This window comes from Gobius niger, assembly GCF_951799975.1.
Source record: "Gobius niger genome assembly, chromosome: 9".
Lineage (NCBI taxonomy): Eukaryota > Metazoa > Chordata > Actinopteri > Gobiiformes > Gobiidae > Gobius > Gobius niger.
The window spans coordinates 25,107,916-25,130,671 of NC_136860.1; the positions used below are offsets into that span (position 1 = coordinate 25,107,916).

General features: G+C 40.7%; 1 protein-coding gene across 2 annotated transcripts in view; it reads left to right on the forward strand.

Moving 5' to 3' along the window:
* Nucleotides 1–22,756, forward strand: part of erbb4b (erb-b2 receptor tyrosine kinase 4b) — a 270,958-nt gene that overhangs the window by 201,390 nt on the left and 46,812 nt on the right. For both annotated transcript variants that reach the window (XM_079563351.1, XM_079563352.1), the window contains exons 10-16: nucleotides 617–690; nucleotides 5,457–5,547; nucleotides 7,250–7,449; nucleotides 11,272–11,404; nucleotides 15,314–15,407; nucleotides 20,350–20,504; nucleotides 22,571–22,615. In XM_079563351.1, coding sequence (XP_079419477.1) covers nucleotides 617–690; nucleotides 5,457–5,547; nucleotides 7,250–7,449; nucleotides 11,272–11,404; nucleotides 15,314–15,407; nucleotides 20,350–20,504; nucleotides 22,571–22,615 — 792 coding nt within the window. The remainder of the gene's footprint in view (nucleotides 1–616; nucleotides 691–5,456; nucleotides 5,548–7,249; nucleotides 7,450–11,271; nucleotides 11,405–15,313; nucleotides 15,408–20,349; nucleotides 20,505–22,570; nucleotides 22,616–22,756) is intronic.

The following is a 22,756-nucleotide window of genomic DNA, read 5'->3' on the forward strand; positions in this document are numbered from 1 at the left end:
AGAGTGTTGAGATTTCATGATGATGCAACTGAAAGTAATGACAAAATGAATTTCAACTCTGCATGACTCAAGAAAGTGTGTTAATTTATAATGTCACTGGGAGGAATTTCAGAATATGTTACGGGGTTCACTTTGTAATGTGCCAAATTATTAACTAAACTATTTCAAAAGTCAAATTTTAAGATTTTAAACATTTATTGTGGAGTAACTATAAGCTGAGATACACTCGGTGGTCACATGACCACTGTCAGTGCATTGTTGTTAGTCATGAATTAATACAGAGCGTCAGGATGAGTATCTGGCATAGAACACATGCCACACGTTCTTATGTATTATTATTCCAAAGGGCCTATGGTGAACTATCCAAAAGCTTTGACGAAGGCCATATTTTACAGACTATTTTAATAATGGTCACTGAGTTATGTGACTGTCTGTTACCCTGGCAACCATAATTATCCTGGGGATATGCGTTTGGAGAAGTTATACAACAAATTTGAGCAGTTTTAATGTTAACCGGTCCAAAAGCCCTACAAAAAGCTGCCATGAAAAAAATATGTTATATCTTGCTTGAATGTTATGTGACATGTAACTTATGGGTACATGTTCCTATCCACAGGGACGTATATCACAACATTGAAGCTTTGGACCCAGAAAAACTCAGTGTGTTTCGCACCGTTCGGGAGGTCACAGGTAAGATATGCACAGTATCCCTTTTCATATAAACGAATGAATAAATAACACTGTGCGGTGGCTATCTTCATTATAGACATTGTCACTGATGTGTGTCATTGTGTGTTTTTACCCAAGTCCTCTTCACCGTCGACACCAAGGACAGGCACATGAAATGTATTTCATATGAGTCTTTTCAGTGTCTCTGTGCTGGCTGTCCCATGGGGAGCCCCTAGCCTTGAGTCCCAATGTCTCCACTCAGTCTTCACGCGCCATAAAGACAGCTCTTGAGCATGTGGATCGCATCATTAATCCCAAAAGGCACATATACACTCTATATGTAACCAATACTGAGCTGCGCGTGTACTGTCATCCTGCCTGGCTAGACATTTGACAGCCAAACCTTGTCTCTCCATCCGGACAATCCCTCAAGAAATCAACACATTCAACAGAGTGAAATGGACGAACTGTTTGCCTACTGTGTCAAAGAACTGTGGTTCATTGTAATACGTTTTTCTGCTACTAGGCTATCATAATAGCCTGGTAGCAGGCTTAATGAGGGCATGTATTAATTTTGAAGCCCTGTTTCCATTTTATGACCTACAAAATAATGTCAATGTCTATACACTCTTCATGCTGGGTTAGGAGAAAAAGTTCAGTAACAGATAAGTTCTGTTTCTTTGAGCAGTTACCATATTCAGCGTAACTACATCTTTGATTACCTTGCTGTCCTCATCCTATATGATATTACTGTGCTGTTATAACCTTACAGCACAGTAATATCATATAGCTCCTATGTCAAAAATATTTGAGGATTTTTGACATAGGACCTCATTCCTAGTTATCCAAAGTGGTGTTGATTTCTCCATCCATCCATCCATCCATCCATCCATTTTCTTCTGCTTTATCTGGGGCCGGGTCGCGGAGACAGTAGTCTCAGCAGAGATGCCCAGACTTCCCGATCCACGCACACCTCCTCCAGCTGTTCTGGGGGGACCCCGAGGCGACACCAGGCCAGCTCGGAGACATAGTCCCACCAGCGTGCCCTGGGCCTTCCACGAGGCCTTGTCCCAATAGGACATGCCTGGAGTACCTCCGGTGGGAGGCGACCAGGAGGCATCCGAAACAGATGCCCTAGCCACCTCAGCTGGCTCCTTTTGACGTGAAGGAGCAGCGACTCTACTCTGAGCTCCTCCCGGGTAACTGAGCTCCTCACCCGATCTCCAAGGGTGCGCCCAGCCACCCTGCGAAGGAAGCTCATTTTGGCTGCTTGTAATCACGATTTTATTCTTTCTTATCTTATCTTGTTGATTTCTGTGTTTGTTTGTTTTCTCCTTATATTTGAAGAGTTTAGTGGTGTTAGGCTAGTGCTATTGCAACTAGTAGCCTGCATTAAAAACAGTCTGACCCAAGCACAGTGCACCTGAGGCAAATCACTTATAACACCAGACTACCGATATAAATGTCTGTGTTGACTGAATATTGTTTTTTTAAATATAACCATTATGCATTTAAAAGAACTTATATTTGAGCAGCATCAGCTTCCTGATTGCAAGCTACGCAGCGGTGCCATGATCAGGGTTACCGGATCTACAGTAGTTTGTTTACCTGCGGCCGGCATTACTGCACGTGGAATTCACAAAGGAGCTTTCTACAAATCAGATTTTGCAAAGTTTGGAGGACTTACCTACCTGATGATTTTGAAGACTATAGACATGCACTAGCCTAGCACTAGCCTAGCACCACTAAACTCTTCAAATATAAGGACTGCATGAAAAATATATATATATATATATATATCCAGAAATCAACAACACTCTGGATGACAAGGAAATTAGGCCCCGTGTCAAAAACCCTGAAATATCCCTTTAAGAGGTATCTTTTTATGGAACGCATGTAAGGGAAATTAACAAAGATTGTGCAGAATGTAATACTCTCTCCCACATGTTTCATTTTTTTCTGCCGAGTTATTGTCTGTTATATTGACTTGTTTGTGAAAAAGGTCAAATGAAATAAGGTCATAGCTCGCAGCTCGCTACTGGAAATGGTAACGAAAATAGCAGTGGGATAATGAGAGACAGTACATTTTTCAGCCCAGTTTCCATAATAAGTTTCCCGTTAATTAATGGTCCATATATGTGAGTTTGGTTTAAGCTAAGGATGATACTTCTTTGAACCATCCCCTTATTCTTGCTTTCCATGGAAATACTTAAATTCATGTAAATACTGCATGCTTAGAGAAAAACATTATTCCTTTATTTTATTTTTTCTGCTTTCTATTGAGTCCCTTTGCATCCGCTCTTGGGCACCTGCTGTCGGCGAGGACACAAACCTTGGCCAAACCGTGTGTGGAGTTAGACATGTATGTCAGCTCAGCTTGTCATCTCTGCGAGCTGTCAACTGAACCTGCCTCTGTGACCTCGAGGTCGCCACATCTCTCCTGCCTTCAAATGAGATACGAATGGATAGACCCTACTCTCTCCACGCCGCCAGCCTCCACACTCCTCTATCCTTCCCATTTTTTCTGCTCTTTCCTCCCAATCTGTAACAAAGGTTAGGTCGCACATATCGATAGGCGAGGGGCTAATGCAATTTTGCACAAGTGGGTTCACTCGGTCTTTTGACTCTGTACGTCATCGCCACAACTAAACCACTCTTAACCTTTGCTTTGAGCCCATGGCCTTTCCCTGTTAAGTGCCTCCATGCAGTAATTTGCTGTGTGCATTGGTGTGATACTGATGTGCCTTGTGATGAGAAAGGCTCAGTGATATTTTACATGCTTCTCACTCATTGAAAAAGGTTAGGATCGAAATTTGACCTAAATTGTGCGATGTTTCACCTCTCACTCTGAATTTCCACTGGTGAGAGCTGGATACCCTCTGACGGGAGGAGTTGTGAAACCACTTTCAAACCCCTAGTTCACAATCGCACTGTGGTCTTTTTTGCCCCACAAATCTGTACTCATACATTATACTGAGGAAGGACACAGACGGTGCATGACCTTTCAAGGTAAATCAATTGGTACACGATAAAACTGCTTCATTTGCTACTAAAAGCTGTTTAGTGACTGAGAGCTGCAAAAGGTATTGTGAGAGGACGCAGAGGTATTGAAAAAGTTTGCCGATAGGCCCTCCTGTTCTATTGTTATCAGCAGAGAATGGAGGAATGTGCACCTGTCGACCCAGACGCAGCCATGTATGCAGCTAGCTCTGTTTGGCAGTAGAAGCTCAGTTCATGAAATTATATTGTTTGGTGGAAAATACATTGTAGAATCCACAAGACAGATTCATTTGATCCACTCCGAATCTGCTTTGATACTATTTTTTATATACTTTTTCCTGACTTTGTGCAACTTACAATGGTGACTGTCCTTCATACATAGCGGAGAAACACATTAGCATTTTATTCTGGCTTCTGATAAATGAAATGTTGACCTAGTTATTTATTGTTTGATTACCCAATAAATACTCATCAACATTGCTACAAATATGTTTAAGGTTAAGGTTAAGTTATACTTTATCGTCCCCGTAAGGAAATCTGTCCTCTCCATTTGACGCATCCTTGACCCGTAAGGAGCAGTGGGCGACGGCAGTGCCGCACCCAGGGACCCATCTCCAGATGTGGAGCTGATGGTCAGAATCACCTGGCTTGAGGATTCATCTATTGTACATGTTTTTAGTGATAGGGGAAACCGGAGTACCCGGAGGAAACCTACGCAGACACGGGGAGAACATGCAAGCTCCACACAGAAAGGCCCCGTCCAGGTGGAAGAATCAAACTGCGTTACTGTCCCATCATGCTATAGCGCTTGATGCCCAATAGTTACTGAAAAGATCCCTGTATCCCATAGTACTTGTCATTTATTCAAATGCTGTTCATTGGTAAAAATGCCTGTCTAAGCTAAACGTGTGTTATTTGCAAATATTCTTCACTGTCACTGTCACCCAGCTGCTCTGGTCATGGCAGTGCGGGGCTGTTTGTCTTCTAACGCTAAGGTCATTTGTGACATTAAGCTCCTCTACTTTCATTATGCACCTCTTCCTTTATTCATTTTTTCACCTCCAGTATTCCACCCTGCTGTGTTTTTTCCAAGGACTCGATTTGTTTATCCTATGAGGGTGGCTTGAGGAGTGGACCCCCTGCCTTTCCACGTGTGAATATTTCATAATTTGGAATTCATTATTGAAATTGAGCCCGATCTGCCTGCACAGATCTTTGTTCTTCAGAATTCAGGTGCAGGTAAAGGAAATAGGATTTGATCAACCATACTGAATGCTTTATAGGAGTGGTGCTCAAACTGTGATGTGGGTACCGCAGATGTTTTGTTCTATTTTAGGAAAAAGAGTTAATGGGATGCGTTGAAGAAGAATAAGCTTTGCTCCGGGCTATTGGGCAAAGGATAAACTACAATGAATAACAAATGCATAAATACAGGCACTAGACTTGAGCAAAATTTGGCATTTTAATCTAGAAAACCAAATTGAAATGTGTGTAAACTGTGATTAAAAACATCAAAACTGGTTCCACACCAGGAGGACATAAGTTCACTGGGACTTTTTTCCTGGATGTGAAAACCTTGGCTGCCTTTAAATGAGCCGCAGGTGTTGTCCTTTCTGGGCTTTTGCACTGGATTCCAATGTGTCTCCACTCTCTCTGTCTCTCTGACTCGCTCCCTCATCTTTGTTATTTTAGTCTACATGTGCAACAGCACAACAGCCTGAGTGACAGCTGACTAGACAGATGATTCATTATGATGTGTTTACGTGTCTGTCTCTGTTCCCATTTAGGCTTTCTGAACATCCAGTCCTGGCCCGACAACATGACAGACCTAAGTGTGTTCTCCAACTTGGCCACTATTGGAGGCCGAGCATTGTACAGGTACACAGCTCATTATGTTGCAGCTTTGTTCTGCTCAATGCGAACTGACGGCAGGTGAATGATGCTGCCTGCTCTAAGGGAAAGGTGAAGCCAAAATACAGAGCAGCAGAAATGCTTTAGAAAGGCTTTACCGCACGCTTGGTTGTTGTTCATCTGAATTCCTGTGAAAACATGTACTGTGAGCATGACAGGTGAGCCTTGGGAACAGAAAATAAATAGAAAATAGTGCATGTAAAATCTTTGAGTATTTGTAATCGATTGTAAAGGTGGAAGGTGAAGTTTAGCAAAAACTATTTTTTATCAAGGCTCATTCTCTCAAAAAATCCAATAGTTCAACAGTCCCGCCCACCGAGAAGCTGAATCTGGTTTGGAAGTAAAAATCCCATTCATTTTTCTTTAAATAAATATGATTTGTTACATTTCAGTTTAACTATCTCTAAAATAGTCAAAGCCCATATAAAAATACAGTCCAAACACAACATAAAGATGGCAGAAGGTCCCTGATGGTCACATATCTGACCTCTGATTAAAAAGTATTTGAGTTTATATTTGAAAAGGACCTTTTCGACTCCCTCCAGTTTAGCGGGTAAACAGTGAAGGCTGATTGTCCAAAAGTTTACTGAAAACAAGACATCAACAACAGGGACACAACACAGTTACCTCCTCTAAGGGCCAGAGGCTATCTGCCAAGTTTCCACACACACAACCTCCAGTAGAAATGAGCGGAATAATGTAACACCGAACTCCATGAACATAATTGACACAGTTTAATGTGTATAGTAATTGTTTGCTCTAAAGCTGTTATGTTTAATTAAAACTCCTCTTATACAACAACTTTTTAAATAAACTCATTAAAGCAGATTCTTCCCTCAGTGGCAGTGAGCAAAGCTGTGACATCCTTTAGGGAAGATTCACGCAGTGACTTAATACATCCTCAGAAACAGATGTCTCTTTAAGACCAACATACTGTGGAGTAAGGTCACATGGTTTACATTTTAGAGTTTTAGATTTATCTTACAGGTACTGGGTAGGAGTCCCATACCTTCTGATATAGCCTATATACTCAATTCATGTTGTTGCATTTTCATCCCGTGTTTAAAGCAGTACTAAGTAACTTGTTTACCTGAATACATCCTTTTTGTAGTCCCTTTGGGGGTAATGCAAGTGTTAATGGGATGATTGGGGGTCTTTCATCTCCCCTTGGTGTCTCTGGCCAGAAACCCACAATTGCAACTTTCCCTGCTCCAGGTTGGAGCCACAATACACACTAATGAAATCACGAAGAAGAAGCTAACTGTGGGCTAGCGCCACAGTGTTTACAGTGTTTACAGCCAAGTTTGAGTGAGTTGTGGCACAATGTACCATATCCCTCTCTCCCTTTGTCTTTTCTGTCAGTGTAGTATTTACTCTGACAGACAATTAATAATTAAATAAACCCGCAACATGCCACGACACCTGCAGTATTCCCATAAACAAATGTACTAGCATCTTAAGCTGATATGATATTATGTAGCCTACAGGTTAGTTAATAAGCTAGCTGTTGTTTTATATCTTCATTGTTCATGTCTATTTGTTTGAACACATGTTATGGGAAAAAAGAGAAAAAAATCAATCAATGTTCTTCTCCCTTGGCTTATTATCACCATTAGCCTCCTCTGATTCTTGTTTTTTTCCCTCCTCTTGCTCTCACTCTCGCTCTCAGTGGGATCTCTCTGCTGGTGTTGAAGCAGCAGGGAATCTCGTCACTGCAGCTCCAGTCGCTCCGAGATATCAGTGCGGGAAATGTCCACATCGCAGAGAACAGCCAGCTCTGCTACTACAACACCCTCAACTGGACCCAACTGTTCAGCACGCCCAGCCAAAAGGTCTTGATCCGCAACAACCGCAATCCCAAGGAGTGCTGTAAGTGTCAGTGGGTGCAGCAATAATGGCCTATTTTCCCCCCCAAAAAAGTAGGAACAAAATGGGCTCAAGTGCAAGTAATTTATTAGCAACACTTCTTCCCTGCAAAGTGTTAAACTGGCCCCATTTGTGAGACAAAGCATGTGAGACAAGCTCAAGTAAATAATTCACATGTTTGATAAGTCATCACTGGCCTTGTCATCGCTGCTGCTAATAGAAAGACAGAGCCAGCTGCTTTGGATGTACAGATGGACTCAGACTGTGTATAGTCACCATCGAAAGAACAGATGTTTCGAGATGATTGGACAAAATAATCATCTGAGAAAAAAGTGTGCAATCTTAAAAAACTATCAAATCATAATAATACGCAGATGGCCTTATTAAAAGAAGAGAGTCTAGCATTACATCACTGAAGAAAACATAATATGGTCAATTTTTGTAGGGTTTTAAAGTAGACTATGGACAAATAAAGTTGAAGTCTATTCTGGTTTATTTGTCGTTACAAGTTTTGCGTAGAAATGTTGTGTTCGTACAACCTGGTCTCAACCACAACGTTTGGTATCAAAAGCTATTTTAACTGATTTACAAAACCCATATACTGTATGTCACAAAAACTATGTATTTGATCAAGAATTTCCCTGACCTTGAAGATAACATGCCTTGTAATCAGCATAACATCACTCAAAAGCAAGAACGCAAGAAACAACATTGTTATAGTTAGAACCACAAGAAGCATAGACATCCAAAGGTACATTTTTGACCCTTTATTCGGTTGCTGTAAGTGAATGTAAATGCGAGTGTTACCCTCTCTCAGCTAAAGGTCATGTTGGAGCTGCTGTGCCCTCAGTGAGGGGAGCAGTGGATTAATATCGGATCCAAGGGAGCGACTGCAGTCCCGCTGTGAGCTGGACTACGCTTAAAGTGCATTTGTGGCAACAACCAGACACACATGACTGAATCTATTTTAATGCAGTCGCTGTATTGTATAAGCGGGCAGAATAATAGTGAAGGAATTACAGTACTCTTAAAAGGTTTTCCTTTTTGTACCATTCTACATTTTACTTTTACAATTGGTTATAGCAAACTGTATTTAAAATGTCCAAAGTGTGCATTCATACAGTATCTAAAATTCTTAAAAGTTGTCCAGTTAGAGAGCTATCATACCTTTGGCATTTTTGAATTTGTGGATCGAATTGACACCCTATATACAGTCATGGTGATCATAGAAATATTCTTGACCTTATTTGTAAACTTCTACCTCTCCAGCACAAGCCTTTACTTACTACTTCTGCAATCACCCCCCTCTTAATGCTTTTAATTACCGCTTTGTCATAGGTCAGTTATGAGCCCCCTAGTTTTGTCTTTTACAACAGCCTGCTTTCATCCAATGTCCTCTTCAGATGATACAGATCACAGCTCTACAAATTTACATCCTTCTGTCGATGTATTTCAGCATTCACAACACGTCTGTGCCTATGACATTGAGATGTACCCCGTAGCTCACATCTAGCCATTGCAGTCTAGTTTTCAAGCATATTTTGAAACAGAGAAAGGAACGCGGCAACCTGAGGAGAATGAATCTGGCATATACTCTAAGGTTTTAAAGTCTAGAAGAGAGGATTCAAATGCAATGAAAGGTGATATAAGTTCCCTGCATGGTCTGTGTTTCTTCAACACCTATCATTTTGTCACATAAATGTGCTTAAATCTAGCAAGTTTTATGGAGCAAGAAGACCTAGACTTTTTTCTCCCTGTAAAGATTGTTTTTCATTCGACGCAGCATTCAACCTGTGGCTCAGGACAACTTGTCAGAACCTCTAGGGACCTTTATCCAGACCTTGAGCCAGTCTGCCTGGAGAAAACAAAGACATGGGGAGAACATGCACTCTCCATACAAGAAGACCACACCTGATCCGTTCTTTACCAAAGATAAAAAAGTATAGCCACTGAAAATGCTGCCAGCCATTACATATGACATATTGAGGGTTCAGCTGCATATTAGTCATATACATGACATGAACAATGAAAAAGACACCAGGACTGCATTACATTATGTGACTTTTATTATAGCCTGGCCAGCCAGACCACACACTTTTCCGATTCAATACAAAGATGGGTTTGGGACCCAGTGTTATCTCTGTGCTTTTCAAAGGCCGAAAAGTATAGGGTGATTAATCAATCTGAAAAATGCAGCATGGCCTTCTCGAGTACAAAGAACCGTTTCTGAATGATTTACATCTGGGATTGCTTAAAAAAAAAAAAACAGTATAATAGTTATACTGTATTAATTGGGTCCTAGACATATACATATATATATAGGCATGCATTTGTATATTTAGTTTGGATATTTTACAGTGCTGCATTATTAGAGGTTGCTGTGGTAGTAGCAATAGTTTGGGTGTTTACTGTGCTGCCTGCAATTGCCAACAGATCTAAAACTAGTTAGCTGTGTGTATGTGGGATGTCTCAAAAACAGCACACAGAGAAATCACTCATATTGATCAGGATGAATGAGTGCTGGAAAATGGGCTCATGTTGTAGTTTAGTTTTTTTGTAAATAGAGATGGTTTGTTCTTGCTTACAATTCATGTTTGTGATGGAGCTTCTTGGAAGGCGGACAATAACTGCAGGGTTCACTTTGCTGTTTACGGTTGTGTCTCCGTGTTTTTAACGAAAAACAAGCTGTGAAGTCTCTTTCTGTTGTAGAAGCCTCCATTATGTACTCAAAGGGCTGATGTGATAGATGCACTCCCATGGTTTACTTGAAATACATTTTGGAATAAAATAGAGCCATTGGATGAAACTATTAAAAAAGTGTCACTCTATTTTGGATTGTAGAAGTGATAGGGCTTGAAGTGGTTGCAGACCCATAGAAGTATTTGTAAATGGCCTGATGATTTAAAAAGCTGTGGAACATTGAAAGTTATGTATTTTGCTACATCGCAAGAGCAACTTTACAGTCTTTAATCTCAAAACATGCTCCTAATGTTCTGTTCCATTAATGCTTAGCATTTTACCCAGCTTTCTTTACTTTGACTTTTTTTTTTTATGTTTATAGTTTCAATTCCTTTTTGGACACTGACAGAAAGTGATATAGATAGAGGCAATCAATGTTAAACTGATGCCGTGCCGCCCATGTTATGTCAATGGGAAATGATTCAAACTGCTATGAAACAGAGGAAATAACTTTTCTGCCCAATTTTCCTTCATTCAAATTGCTGCTACAATGATAATTATTACTTACAACAGCTGTTATCCACCAAGTCATATTTTCAAAAGCAGTAAAACCTGCCATATGCACTTTAAGAATGATAAAGCTGGACTTGAGCAAAGGTCAAATGGAACTCAATTAGACAATCCTTTTACTAAAATGGAACTCTTGCACATTTTTCAGGTTGCCATTTATTTTTGCCTTATGCAGCGTTAGTAAAAATGGTCACTTAATATTGTGATAACTATACTTTGGCAGTATACTGTGCATCCCCAACGTAGAATAGAAAAGATTTTTGGGCGACGGTGGCGCAGATGGTAGAGGGGGTCGTCTCATGATCGAAAGGTCGGGGGTTCAAATCCCACCTCCTGAAAGTGCACACTGTCGTTGTGTCCTTGGGCAAGACACTTCACCCACATTGCCCCCAGTGTCTGCGTATATTGGTGTATGAATGAGAGTATGAATGGGTGAGTGATCCTTGCTGTAAAGCGCTTTGAGTGCCTAATGTAGGTGGAAAAGCGCTATATAAATTGAGACCATTTACCATTTACCATTTACCATTTTCAGCAGTTTCTTTGCACACTAATACTTTCCCCCTGTATGGCGTGTAGCCCGGGACCGCATGGTGTGTGACCCGCTGTGTTCTGATGCTGGATGCTGGGGTCCTGGTCCAGACCAGTGCCTGTCCTGTCGCCACTTCAGTCGAGGGAGGACTTGCATCGACGCCTGCCACCTCCATGACGGGTTAGTAAGTCTGTGTGTCCACACTCTCCTCAAACTCAGCGCCTGGGAGATTATGCAGACAATGTTTGGAGGATGGCTTAACTTCCTGCTATTTCAATATGTCCTATGAGTCCTATAAGAAGTCAAAAAGTCTGGCTGGATCAAAAGTAAAGTGCAGTTATAATGAAAAAGAATAAAATCCCAAACTTTTCATGTAAACCTGTTTTTACTAGGCCTTTAATTATAGCATTGATTTTTGCACAGTAGACTTTCAGCCTCTGTTTTTGTATGGTCCTCCTCCAAATGTTAATTGCTTTGTCTTTGGCCATAGGTCTTACTTTCCAGTTCTGGTTTGGGTCCAAACATTAAACAATTAACTGCTCTTGACAACTTACCACTATTTCGTGGGCTCTCTCACTTCAGTAGCATTGTTTTAAGGGATGTAACAACATAACAGAACTTGAGTTTTTGAACAGCTTACTGTAAAAGAGTAACTCACCCTCATTACCAAGTCCTCATCAGGAAAATGTGTATAGAGAGGTGTCCGAGAGGAGACAATGATAGATGGGTGTGAATGCTGATCCTGCATGGCAACAACAAATGGCTGGTTTTAGGGGTGAGCTACTCTTTAAAAAAAACTCACGTACAATGTTGCGGTCTAAGATGCACTCTCTTTCCAACACCTCATTTTCTATATTCTGTACACTTTGTTGATCTTCTCAATAACCATATTTGTATATCTCTTCGGTGTTCTTTTTGTTGGTTTGGGGTCAGCATTGGGGAAACTGGCGGATTCTCACATCAGAAGCTCCTTCTTGTTTCCCATACTGTTACTGCAATGGACAATGTTGGTGAGGTGTTTGACTCATGCCCAGGGACACAGAGGGTTTTCCATTATGGGAATACTCTGGCCTTGTTCAACCAAAATACAATATTAACTTTAACAAAGCCATACTGCACGAACAACTACAGCTTTAAACAGCACGCATCTCATTCTTAGTCTTGTAGCACACAGAATTGTTAGGGCAACAAAGCCCTGAGCCTGAGACAACAGATGTACATAACACCATAACGCAAATGTCTTTCTTTCCATCCTATTTTGCAGTAATGTGAAATTTCCTCCAACACTGGCACATTTGCTGCAGAAGCCCTGTGTTTTGGCACAGAGCTAATGCGTTTAGTGGCGTCTCACTGTGCAGTTGCTGTCATAATTACCAGCCTGCCGTTCTGCTGCTGTTTATCATTCAGCCAGAGCGCCTTTATTAATTGTATGGAGCACCGGGGACTCGAGCGGGTCATTCATGTTCTCTGCCTTCAGCCGGGAACATAAGACGCACTGCAGCACTTTGAAGCACAATGTTACAATTAAAAGTTACATATACAGTAATTTGATTTCAACTTGTAAACCAAAAATAACACAGAGCATTCACATAAGTACACAGCCCACTACAGAATAACACATAAATCCAGCTAAAGTCTTGTCTCTGTTCAAAAGGGCATCTGGTTTAAAACTTGTGCCGCTTTTTTACACACCAGGACACGGATCATTTGCCCCGACAAAGGCAAGAAGGAAAAGACAAAAGGACACAAGAAGACAATATATAAATATCAGGTGTGGAAACAAACTCAAATTTGGAATAAGATTTTCATGCTTGTGTTGAAGTAACTATATGATCCAGATCTGCTAAATGATGTCTTCTTTACACCACACAGCTTTAACTTGATCATTTTTGCAAACTGTTTTCACAGGCACTGACCTCTGGGAGTGTTCCTGACCAATGCAGTGATTTCAAGATCAGAATAATGCCAGTTTTCAATGCGGTGTTGCTTGTGGGCCTGAGGATTACAGGTCTTTAAAGCAGTACTAAGTAACGTGTTTACCTTAATAAATCCTTTCCGTAGTCCCTGTGGGGGTAATACAAATGTTTATGGGATGATTGGAGGGTCTTTCATCTCCCCCTGGTGTCTCTGGCCAGAAAACCATGTTTGTAACTTGACTGCCACCGGTCCGGAGTAAGCAATACACACTAATGGAATCACAAAGAAGAAGCTAACTTGCCAACGGGCAAAGCTAAATGCGGGCTATCGTCACTTTAAACTGTATTTACAGCCAAGTTTGAGTGAAAAAAAATATTTCCATTGTATAATTGGATGCACAGTAACACTCTCCAATGAATATGTTAAAAAAATCGTAACTTGCTACTGCACCTGCAGTTGCACTTATGGCCTCTAGGGGGAAGAGTTACTTAGTACTGCTTTAATACATCTAAGACTGTATTATTTGAAGAGACCCTAGAGTGTTGATAACCTTTGGTTACCCCGCCTCAGTGTTGGGGAACCTGTTGCTGTCAGCTGATTAAGAGACTAATTTTATTAAAAGAGTATCTGTACAGTATCTGTATGTTCTGTGTGGAATAAAATGTGGTTTTATGAGATGGGTGTCTGGACGTTTTTGGAGTTGTGTGAAAGATCATATAATAAACCATCGAAATGTTCGAATGGGAGATGACGGAGAAGTGGAACTGAGGACGCGGGGCAGGGGGGCTAGGCGTGTCACTGCGTGTCACAGTCAATGCTTGCGCACGGGGCCACGCCCTGCCTACCTGTTCTCCTGCTCACCAGCACCCCCTACCTTTTCACCTGCTATATGTTATGCGTTGGTGCACTCGATGTTCCATGTTTGTCCTTGTATACATACAATCGCTGTATTACCTGTGTATTTTTGATTAGTAGGAACTACAAGTTGTGCTTTAAAGATTTCAGCTTTTGAATTCCCCTTTCTGTTTTTTTCTGTTTTTTTTTTTATTGAGCCACAGTGATATCACAAAGCTATTATTATTTCCAGCAGCACCCATGCGGACACAGCCTTACCTCGGCCAAGGTTTTATGAAGGCCAGATGAAGAATAATTAATTACTCATTTGGGTGTGATCCCACGGGGCACGCTGCGTTTTTCTGTTGCTGAGATTAGCCAGTATGTTTTCCTTCGCTGACCAAAAGAGAAGTCCCCCAAAAGTCATTATCCTTGTCCGGCGGTGACAAAGGCAGCATGCCAAGCCAGTCGCATTGTGGTCCGACTTAATGAGTGTTCCAGGCCACTCCAGTGCTATTATAAAGGGATTGGAGAAATTGAATACCAGGCACTTAATTTAATTGATTTTTAAAAGTGTGGCCCTCGCAGGTATGCCACCTCTCGACTGCTGTGTCACCGTCCTGAGTGATGATATCAGCAGCACCGTTAGCTAATTAACTGCAATCCTCACGGGACCATGCCAGGCGACGCTTCTCTTTTGCATTTAGTAACCTTTGCTGCCATATAAAGATTATGGCGTTAGAACATAGGATGATGCATGTTAACCTATAACTAATAAGAACTAAACTTAATTTAAACTGCTGTCACTTATTGAATGCATGATGCTGTGCACTGTATTTTTCAGCAACTGACTCACTATCTGTAGTTCACCCTGGCTTTTCTTTTTTCATACCTTCAATCCCGCAGGTAACTTGACTTTAAATCTATGGGTTTATGCTTTTAAAAAAAGATGGTAAATGGTTAAAAAAAAAGATGGACTATGGCTGTGGTCAAACAGAAATTATTTCTTTAACACATCTAGATTCCTTAATCTTGCAACATACACCCTTTCATTAAATACAATGAAATAAACTATACTGTCAATGAATATAAAAGTCATTATGAAACAGCATTGCCCATCTTTAGACCACAGTTGCCAACTCCATTGGTCTTGTATGTTTCTGTTTCTGCTTCAGTAATATCTTCTTTGCTTTCATGCTAATTCAATTATGAGGGTCTCTTAAAACTAAACTCTCAACTTGGTGGCAGGCACTGAGCATGGAGTTACCGTTTGTTTTCCCACATCATTGTCCTGCGCGTCTCGGTGTCCTAATTCTTGTCTTTGCTGATGTTTCCCAGGGAGATCCGGGAGTACGCGAACGGCTCGGTGTGTGTGGAGTGTGACGCCCAGTGTGAGAGAGCTGACGATGACTCTTTGACCTGCAATGGACCGGTAAGCAACGAATTAATTGGAAGAAAATGATACGTTTCTACAGAGCACATAACACGTAGCTGTCGTGATTATTATTTTGCTGCATTAGTTGGAAAACTTGCGTCATGTAAGAGCTATTCAAGAGAGGATTGATTAAATAATGGATGCCCTCCTGCACTCAGTAACATAAATAACAGCAAACTGCCCATCAGTATTGTATTGTCACATCCAAACAGTTACTTCATAATTATTTTGTAAAAGAAAAAAGATTATTTGGTCTTTGTTTAACATATATCTGTGTGGAATAATGGAAGAAACTTAGCAATACAGTGTGTCATGGGTTACTCCAAAGCTTTGGTAAAATAGCTATAACAATATTGTTCCAGCCATCATGCTGTTCTTAAACTTGTAAACTGTGCTGCTACCCATATGGTCAGAGTCCGCAACACGTGTGAGACTAAAAATACCAGAGACATCAGTGGCTTCTTTAACATGTGAGTCTTTAGTCTCGATCTAGCACTTAGTATTGACCCTATTGTGTCAAACTATACATAAAGGCATACTGAGGCCCTAAAGCTCAGGCTGCTGAACATTAATCAAGCTGCTGCCTGTGGTCGACTATGATTAGGTATGTTATTAAAAGTTGAAACATAGCTTTCAGCACGGATATTGATTATAGCTCCTGTTCGAACTGGGGGTTAAACTGACTGATGGATGCCTGGATATGATGATACTTTCTGTACTAAGAGGGTTGAAATAGATTCGACAGCACTGTTTTATGAAGTAGAAAGATTACATACTCCTAATACTTATGCTTGGATTTCAGCTTGTCTCTGAACCAGAAAGGAAAGGAATGTGATTTTTAATTTCCTGCTATACGATGTCCAAACCTAGCCTGGCTAACACCAGACTAAAATCACAAGTGATATTTAGTCTGGGGACCACCAATTCATTTTCTCGTAGGAGAGGTGTGGTTTACGATCGTCCATACTCGTTTATTGGGTGATACGAAAAAAAAAAAAAAAGTCTCATGCGTCTGCACGTAGCCATGGCCAATCGTATCATCGTATGAGATGACGTATGACGTACCCGCTGTGAACTTTTGAGCTAAATTATTTAGAACAAGGTCTAAAGCTTGATCAAAAAATACCATCGTGTCTGCTGCTGTCACGTTTTATTATCCGTAAATAATCTACAAGCTTCTATATATCGAATAGCGCGTCATCGTCTTGCCGTCCCTCCTCGCTCTGTGATTGGTTCCCAAATCCACCGGAGATTTCGGCCATGGTCCCCAGGCTGTTGTGCAGTTCGAAATAATTCGAGCGCACACAGCAGCATGGTGTTAGCCAGGTTAGTCCAAACCCCCAAACTGCTATAATCAGCTCTTGAATATTACAAAAATCACAGAGGTACACCGCAAAATCCAAACTAGCGCCATGTGACCCCACAAATGTGCAAATGTAAACCAACAGTGTAACGTCTGGCAGCACCCCTGGTAATTTATTTATTTATTTTTATATCCATTTACATTTAAATTTCAATATCGATTTAAAGTTGATAAATGTCAGCTCAAATTCATCTTTGAACCACTGCTACGACCAATCTCCATGAATCGCATCGCTAATCAGTTCTGTGTGCATACAAAGCTATTGTTTCAAAGCTGTATAGGAATTCATTTGAACTCAATCTCCTTTACAGCCATTCAGTGTGCAGGAGAAATGTCCCTGGGTAACCTTTGTCTGCGTGTTTTAAACGTCATGCGAGCATCACAGGAACACAAACGGATTACCACAATCGTGTTATAGCCCCAGAGGCTATAGCAATTACATTACAGCTTACACACTGTGATTTGATAGGCCCAATGCCCTATGAGGACACCCAACACACAAATATGACAATAGCAATGAATAACAAGTATGGAATGCTTATTTGCTAATGCTGCCACGGACTCTACTGCTGCTGCTGCTGGCCCGCTCCGTGTTTCATTTTGAACAACCTATGACTGAAATGTGTCCCATGGTAATTACATATGAATTTGGCACACATTGGTCAAAGCCTGTAACATTTCGGCCAATAAGGTTTTACTGTAATACAAATCAATCATCAGAACACTTTTTTTTGTTGTTGGTGAGGAGACAAAAACTGACTTCCTCAGTCCTGAGTTGTAACTTTGCTGGGAGCAGGAATATCAGCTCATCATCAAAAGCCAAATATGTTACTTAGCTAAGTCCTCTTCCAAACGCTTCAATTTGATAACTTACCGTACTTACGAATTAGCATTGTCAGTGTCTATCTGAGCATGAGGAACACATTTGATTTCAGTGGCATGTTGGTTTTGACTGCTAGGACAGTTTAGTTGACAACCTATTTGGTATTGTCCGCCTATTTAGAGCTAGAGTAGAATGTGTGCACAAATACAAAACGATGCAATTACATCCACAAACCACGAGACAAAAATACACCATCATTCCAGGATAAGCAATTTAAATTTGCAGCGGGGATCTTTGGTCAGACATGGTGCACCCTTTGACTTTTTTCTTTTTTTTTTGTCATTCCCTGGAACAACCGCAGCTTGTTTGCACTGACACAAGATTCAGTCTGGTGGTGATGGGACAGGATTATTGGCTGCACACACACACACAGCGCAGTAAAGGGAGAGGAGGCACTCATAAAAGGAAAGTGCCAGGCTCAACAGAGCAGACACTAACAGCAGTGTGAATTTCAATTTGCATAATTATGAGGGGAATGCATCGCCTCGTACATACTATGACTCCGATCATATTGAGTGTATTGTCTATTTGGTATAAAAGATGAGAAAAAACACAGATTCTGTATTATTATTTTTTTTTTTTTGAGGAAGCATTAACTTTAAAGCTTTACTAAGTAACTTGTTTACCTTAATAAATAATTTTCGTAGTCCCTCAGTGGGATAATTCAAGTGTTAATAGGATGATTGGGGGTCTTTCATCTCCCCCTGGTGTCTCCGGCCAGAAAACCGCACTTGAAGCTTTCCCTGCTCCGAAACGGATGCCCCAATACACACTAATGGAATGAAGAAGAAGCTAACAGGCTATCAGATAAAGCTAACTGCAGGCTAGCACCACTTAAACTTTATATACAGCTAGGTTTGAGTGAAAAAAAGTATCTCCATTATGTAATTGGATGTACTGTACAATATCCCTCTTTCCCTTTGTCTTTTCTGTCAGTGTAGTATTTACTCTCACGGACAATTAATGAGTAAAGAACCATAACATGCTACGACACCTGCCGTAGTGCTTATGGCCTCTAGGGGCATGAGTTACTTAGTATTGCTTTAAATGGACTATACAGAGTTTAAAAATGTTAAAATTAATTATTTTCCTCCCCCTATTTCTGCAATGTCCTAAGGTGTAGAATGAGCCCAGACCTATTCACCACAACTGCTTCTAAAATCCTGCACTGTCACTCAAAACGTTTTTAATTCGGGTACGAATTGCAGTCATGCACAAGCTTAATATAGAAGTTGCAGTTATGCGTAAGACCTGAGGTGACAGTAGTGAGTCTAAAATTACCAACTTGCATCTAGTCCCTTATATGTCCCTTCTATGTTAAGACACTGTATAAAGAAAGAGGTTGTGCCTTAATAGTCCAGAGGCTGAAGGAAGCCACACTGGGCCCGAGTGTGGAAGCGTCTGCATTGTGAGTTTGAGTCCCGGCCACAACAGTGTCTCTCCCCTCTCTTCGCTTCCTTTCACCCTGTGCTGTGCTGAATGAGAAATGAGAAAGAAAGTTTCCAAACTTTTCAGGCAGCAACGCCCAAAATCACTCAACAAACAACTCAGGACCCCCTTCTGTAAAACGTAATTAGCATTTATAATAATTTAAGGCGCAAAACATTGAACATCTGGTTTAACGATGTCCTGATCAACAGCTCTAAGGCACTGGCTGAAGGATGCACCAATGAAGATTTTCCAACCTGACAATAATCCACACACATCTGTAATAATCTGTAATTATTGAATTGTAAACCACTGCCAAATGACTTGGTCCATGTTGGCTTTAATTTGTTCGCGCTAACCGTGATGGCCTTTGTGGCCTTTACTGTTACTTTTACTGTTCATCGGCCTGTTTAAGTAGTTTACACAACAATAATTATGTGTTTGCAGTTTATTTTCTATGTTGGCTATACTTCTTGTGTACCCGTTCAATAGTGTAACCTATTGCAATAACCAGTATAGGAATGTGTTTGTCAATGAGCGTCCTGTTAACATAACCCCACATAGCTCTCCCTCTCTTCTCCCTCTCTTCCTCTCCAACATATTAGCTCCATAAATCCTGTTCCGGGCGAAGTGTAATGGTCATTGTGTGTGCTGTGAGCAATGGTTATTATGGGTTCCTCCGCACGCACTGCTTTATGCGTCTCGTCTGCCTGTGCCCTCCTCCTCCTCCTCATCTCTCTCTCTCTTCTCTCTTTCCACATCTTGTTATTTTGCATCCTCACCGTCCTCCATCACCCAGGCTCTCCCCCTGAATTACCCCAGTGCTGTGTTCAATTTGCTTATGTGGCATTTGTCGACTATTGTGCCAAGTGCTCGGGCGCGCTAACTCAAAACGTGTTTTATCACTGGTATTGATCATCATTTGTCACCGAGTATTAGAAAGCATATATTTTACCCATGCTCTTTACTTACTATAGGGTAACTATGCACTTGCCTCATTTACCTTCTTAACAGAACCTTTAAAGTTTTGGAGCTTCAAAACTTCACATTTACTCAATAAATGATTCTGTATGTTTTGTAATATCATCTGTTTTTAAATGCCGCAACATCCCAGTAATCTCTTTCAGTACATAAGGTGACAATCACTGTCCCCTGTATCTAAATGGGGAAACATGACAAAGCACTTTTATCTGTCATCAGACCAGTTTCGAACACTGTTACTGCAATGAAAACTTACATTATTCCTGTTCTGTGTCTTCTCATAGGGCCCAGAGCATTGTATAAAGTGCCTTCACTTCAAAGATGGACCGAACTGTGTGGAGAAGTGTCCAGATGGGTTGCAAGGCGCCAACAGCTTCATCTTTAAGTACGCGGAGTCCAACAACGAGTGCCACCCCTGCCACTCCAACTGTACTCAGGGGTACGTGCAAACGGGGGAACCTCAAATTCATGTGTCATGCATTTAACTAAAAGTATTTTTAGTTATACATTCATTACACTCTTTGCAATAACCGAGCCAAGGGCGGGGGGGTTAAAGTATTTGCTGTAATGGGGTCAGGACTGAATACAACTTTAGTAAAAGCATGAGCACCTGCATTTGGACTAAAACTTCTACACACAAAATCCTTTTACTCTGACTATATACGTCTTGTTAGTTCATTAAACAGTAGTGTTTTACCGGTGTAGCTTCGAGATCCACCTTCAACATATCATGAACTTGCAACCCAAATAAAATATAATTTCAACTTTTACTTGAAATAATAGTACAGTTATAATGTAATATAAAAATGCAGTAGTTATGTTAATTTAGACATTTATCTTCAAAAAAGATCCATTGTCATGTTTGGCAAAGGCCCACCCACAACCTGCTGAAAATGATCCCGCGACCCACCAGTTGAGAACCATTATCTAGAATAAATCAGAAATTCAATGATTCAATTCCAGCAGCACAAGATTCAGGGGAGACTGAAATTAGTTTGTGCCAGATGATACTTCCTCATTATCTGGTAAAACCTAATTTTGTTCCAAGTCAAAATTGTTCTTAAGTGAATCCATGGGTATCATTTCCATTCATTGTCTTCCTTTTGTCAGAGAATGTCGTCTTATTTGATCAGACGGAGACGTTAAAGGAACAGGCCACCGTTTTTACATGCTGAGATACGTCTGGTCTTTGTGTGTGCCCTCAGTCACGCAAAACGACCAAAGATGTTGTTAGCATTTGGCCTCTCCCAGCATTTTCCTATAGCTCCAAACGGGGGTGAAGTTGGAAGTGACCTAGCTCTTCCGCGGGCACGCACAAAGACCAGACAGGTACGTATCAACTCGTCTAAGAACATATCTCTGTATGGGAAGACGGTGGCCTGTTCCTTTAAGGTGAGGGTAAAGCTGGAAGGTCCACACTTCATTTTACAGACTGATTACTCACATGTAGCATTCAACAGTTCATTTTGTCATCATGAACTCTATGTTTCTCCATTTCTCCAGCTCAGTCTGTGAATGCGCATCAATGCCATTTAATTTTCACTAGGGATGGAATACACCATTCAGAAAAGCATATACTTATATAAATTTAACTCCACAACGCTAGCACATGACCAAATAACAAAGTGCTAATTCCTATGCAAAAGTGACCACAAGTGTACAAAAAAGCTCACCGCAATCTGTGAAGCAGACTTGTGAAACGAACAGATTTTTAACAGCTAGGCTCATGGATGCATTTATATTCCCTCCATAGTCTTTATTTGTCCACAGGCGTCACATAAACACATGGCTTTGTTGATGCTGTCTGTGTTTTCTGCCTAAATATAGAGATAAATAGAGATTTCTAGTTTAAACAGAATACAGAGCGGAACTTATTCCTACTTGTGCAATCAATACCAGTCGAGTATAAATCCTATATATTTGCCTAAACAAAAGCCGCAAATGTGACGTTTATAAAAGTTTTTTTTTTTTAAAGTGGACTATATGCATTGCAATCGCTTACAAACTAATCCTTGACTCATTGCTTAAAGGTTCTATAATTGCGTCCTCGTGTAAAGCATACCTCGAGTTTTATTTTGTTGTTTGGGTAATCAAATATCTCTCGAGCTCAAAACTCTTTCTTCCCACGTGATGATGTAATCTTTTCACAGTCTGTAATCAATGGAAAAAACATTTTTAAAAAGCCTAATCAATGCAATCTCCATTTCAACACTTTAAGTACCATCAAATTAAAACTAAAATAGTAAGCAGTTAGCTTCTACAACTTTCAATACAGGAGATGTTAAATAAGGACCAAAACAAGGTGAAAATCAACTTTCCACATCTTTGTTGTTTTAAGATGTGTCTCAGTGAGATGAATCACCCCGGATGATAATAAGCAGGCATTTAAGGATTCTATGAAGTCTGAAATAGATGAACAATCATGGAGTTTGGCCGTGTATATTTTTTGTCCTAATGGAATTGCGCACAAAGTTTTAGCTCTTCTTTCACCTCTTGTCTTTGCAGATGCATCGGACCGAGACTCCAGGATTGCATTGGCTGGATGGACAGGTACTAAATAATCTGTTGTGCTTCCCTTTGTTCTGGGCTCTACCTCTATGCCGCCCTCACACACATAATAACATCACGGTAAGCAAAGTCTCTGATTAATGACTGGCTCTGGGGCTAAAATCCAGGACTGTGTGCGTGTGT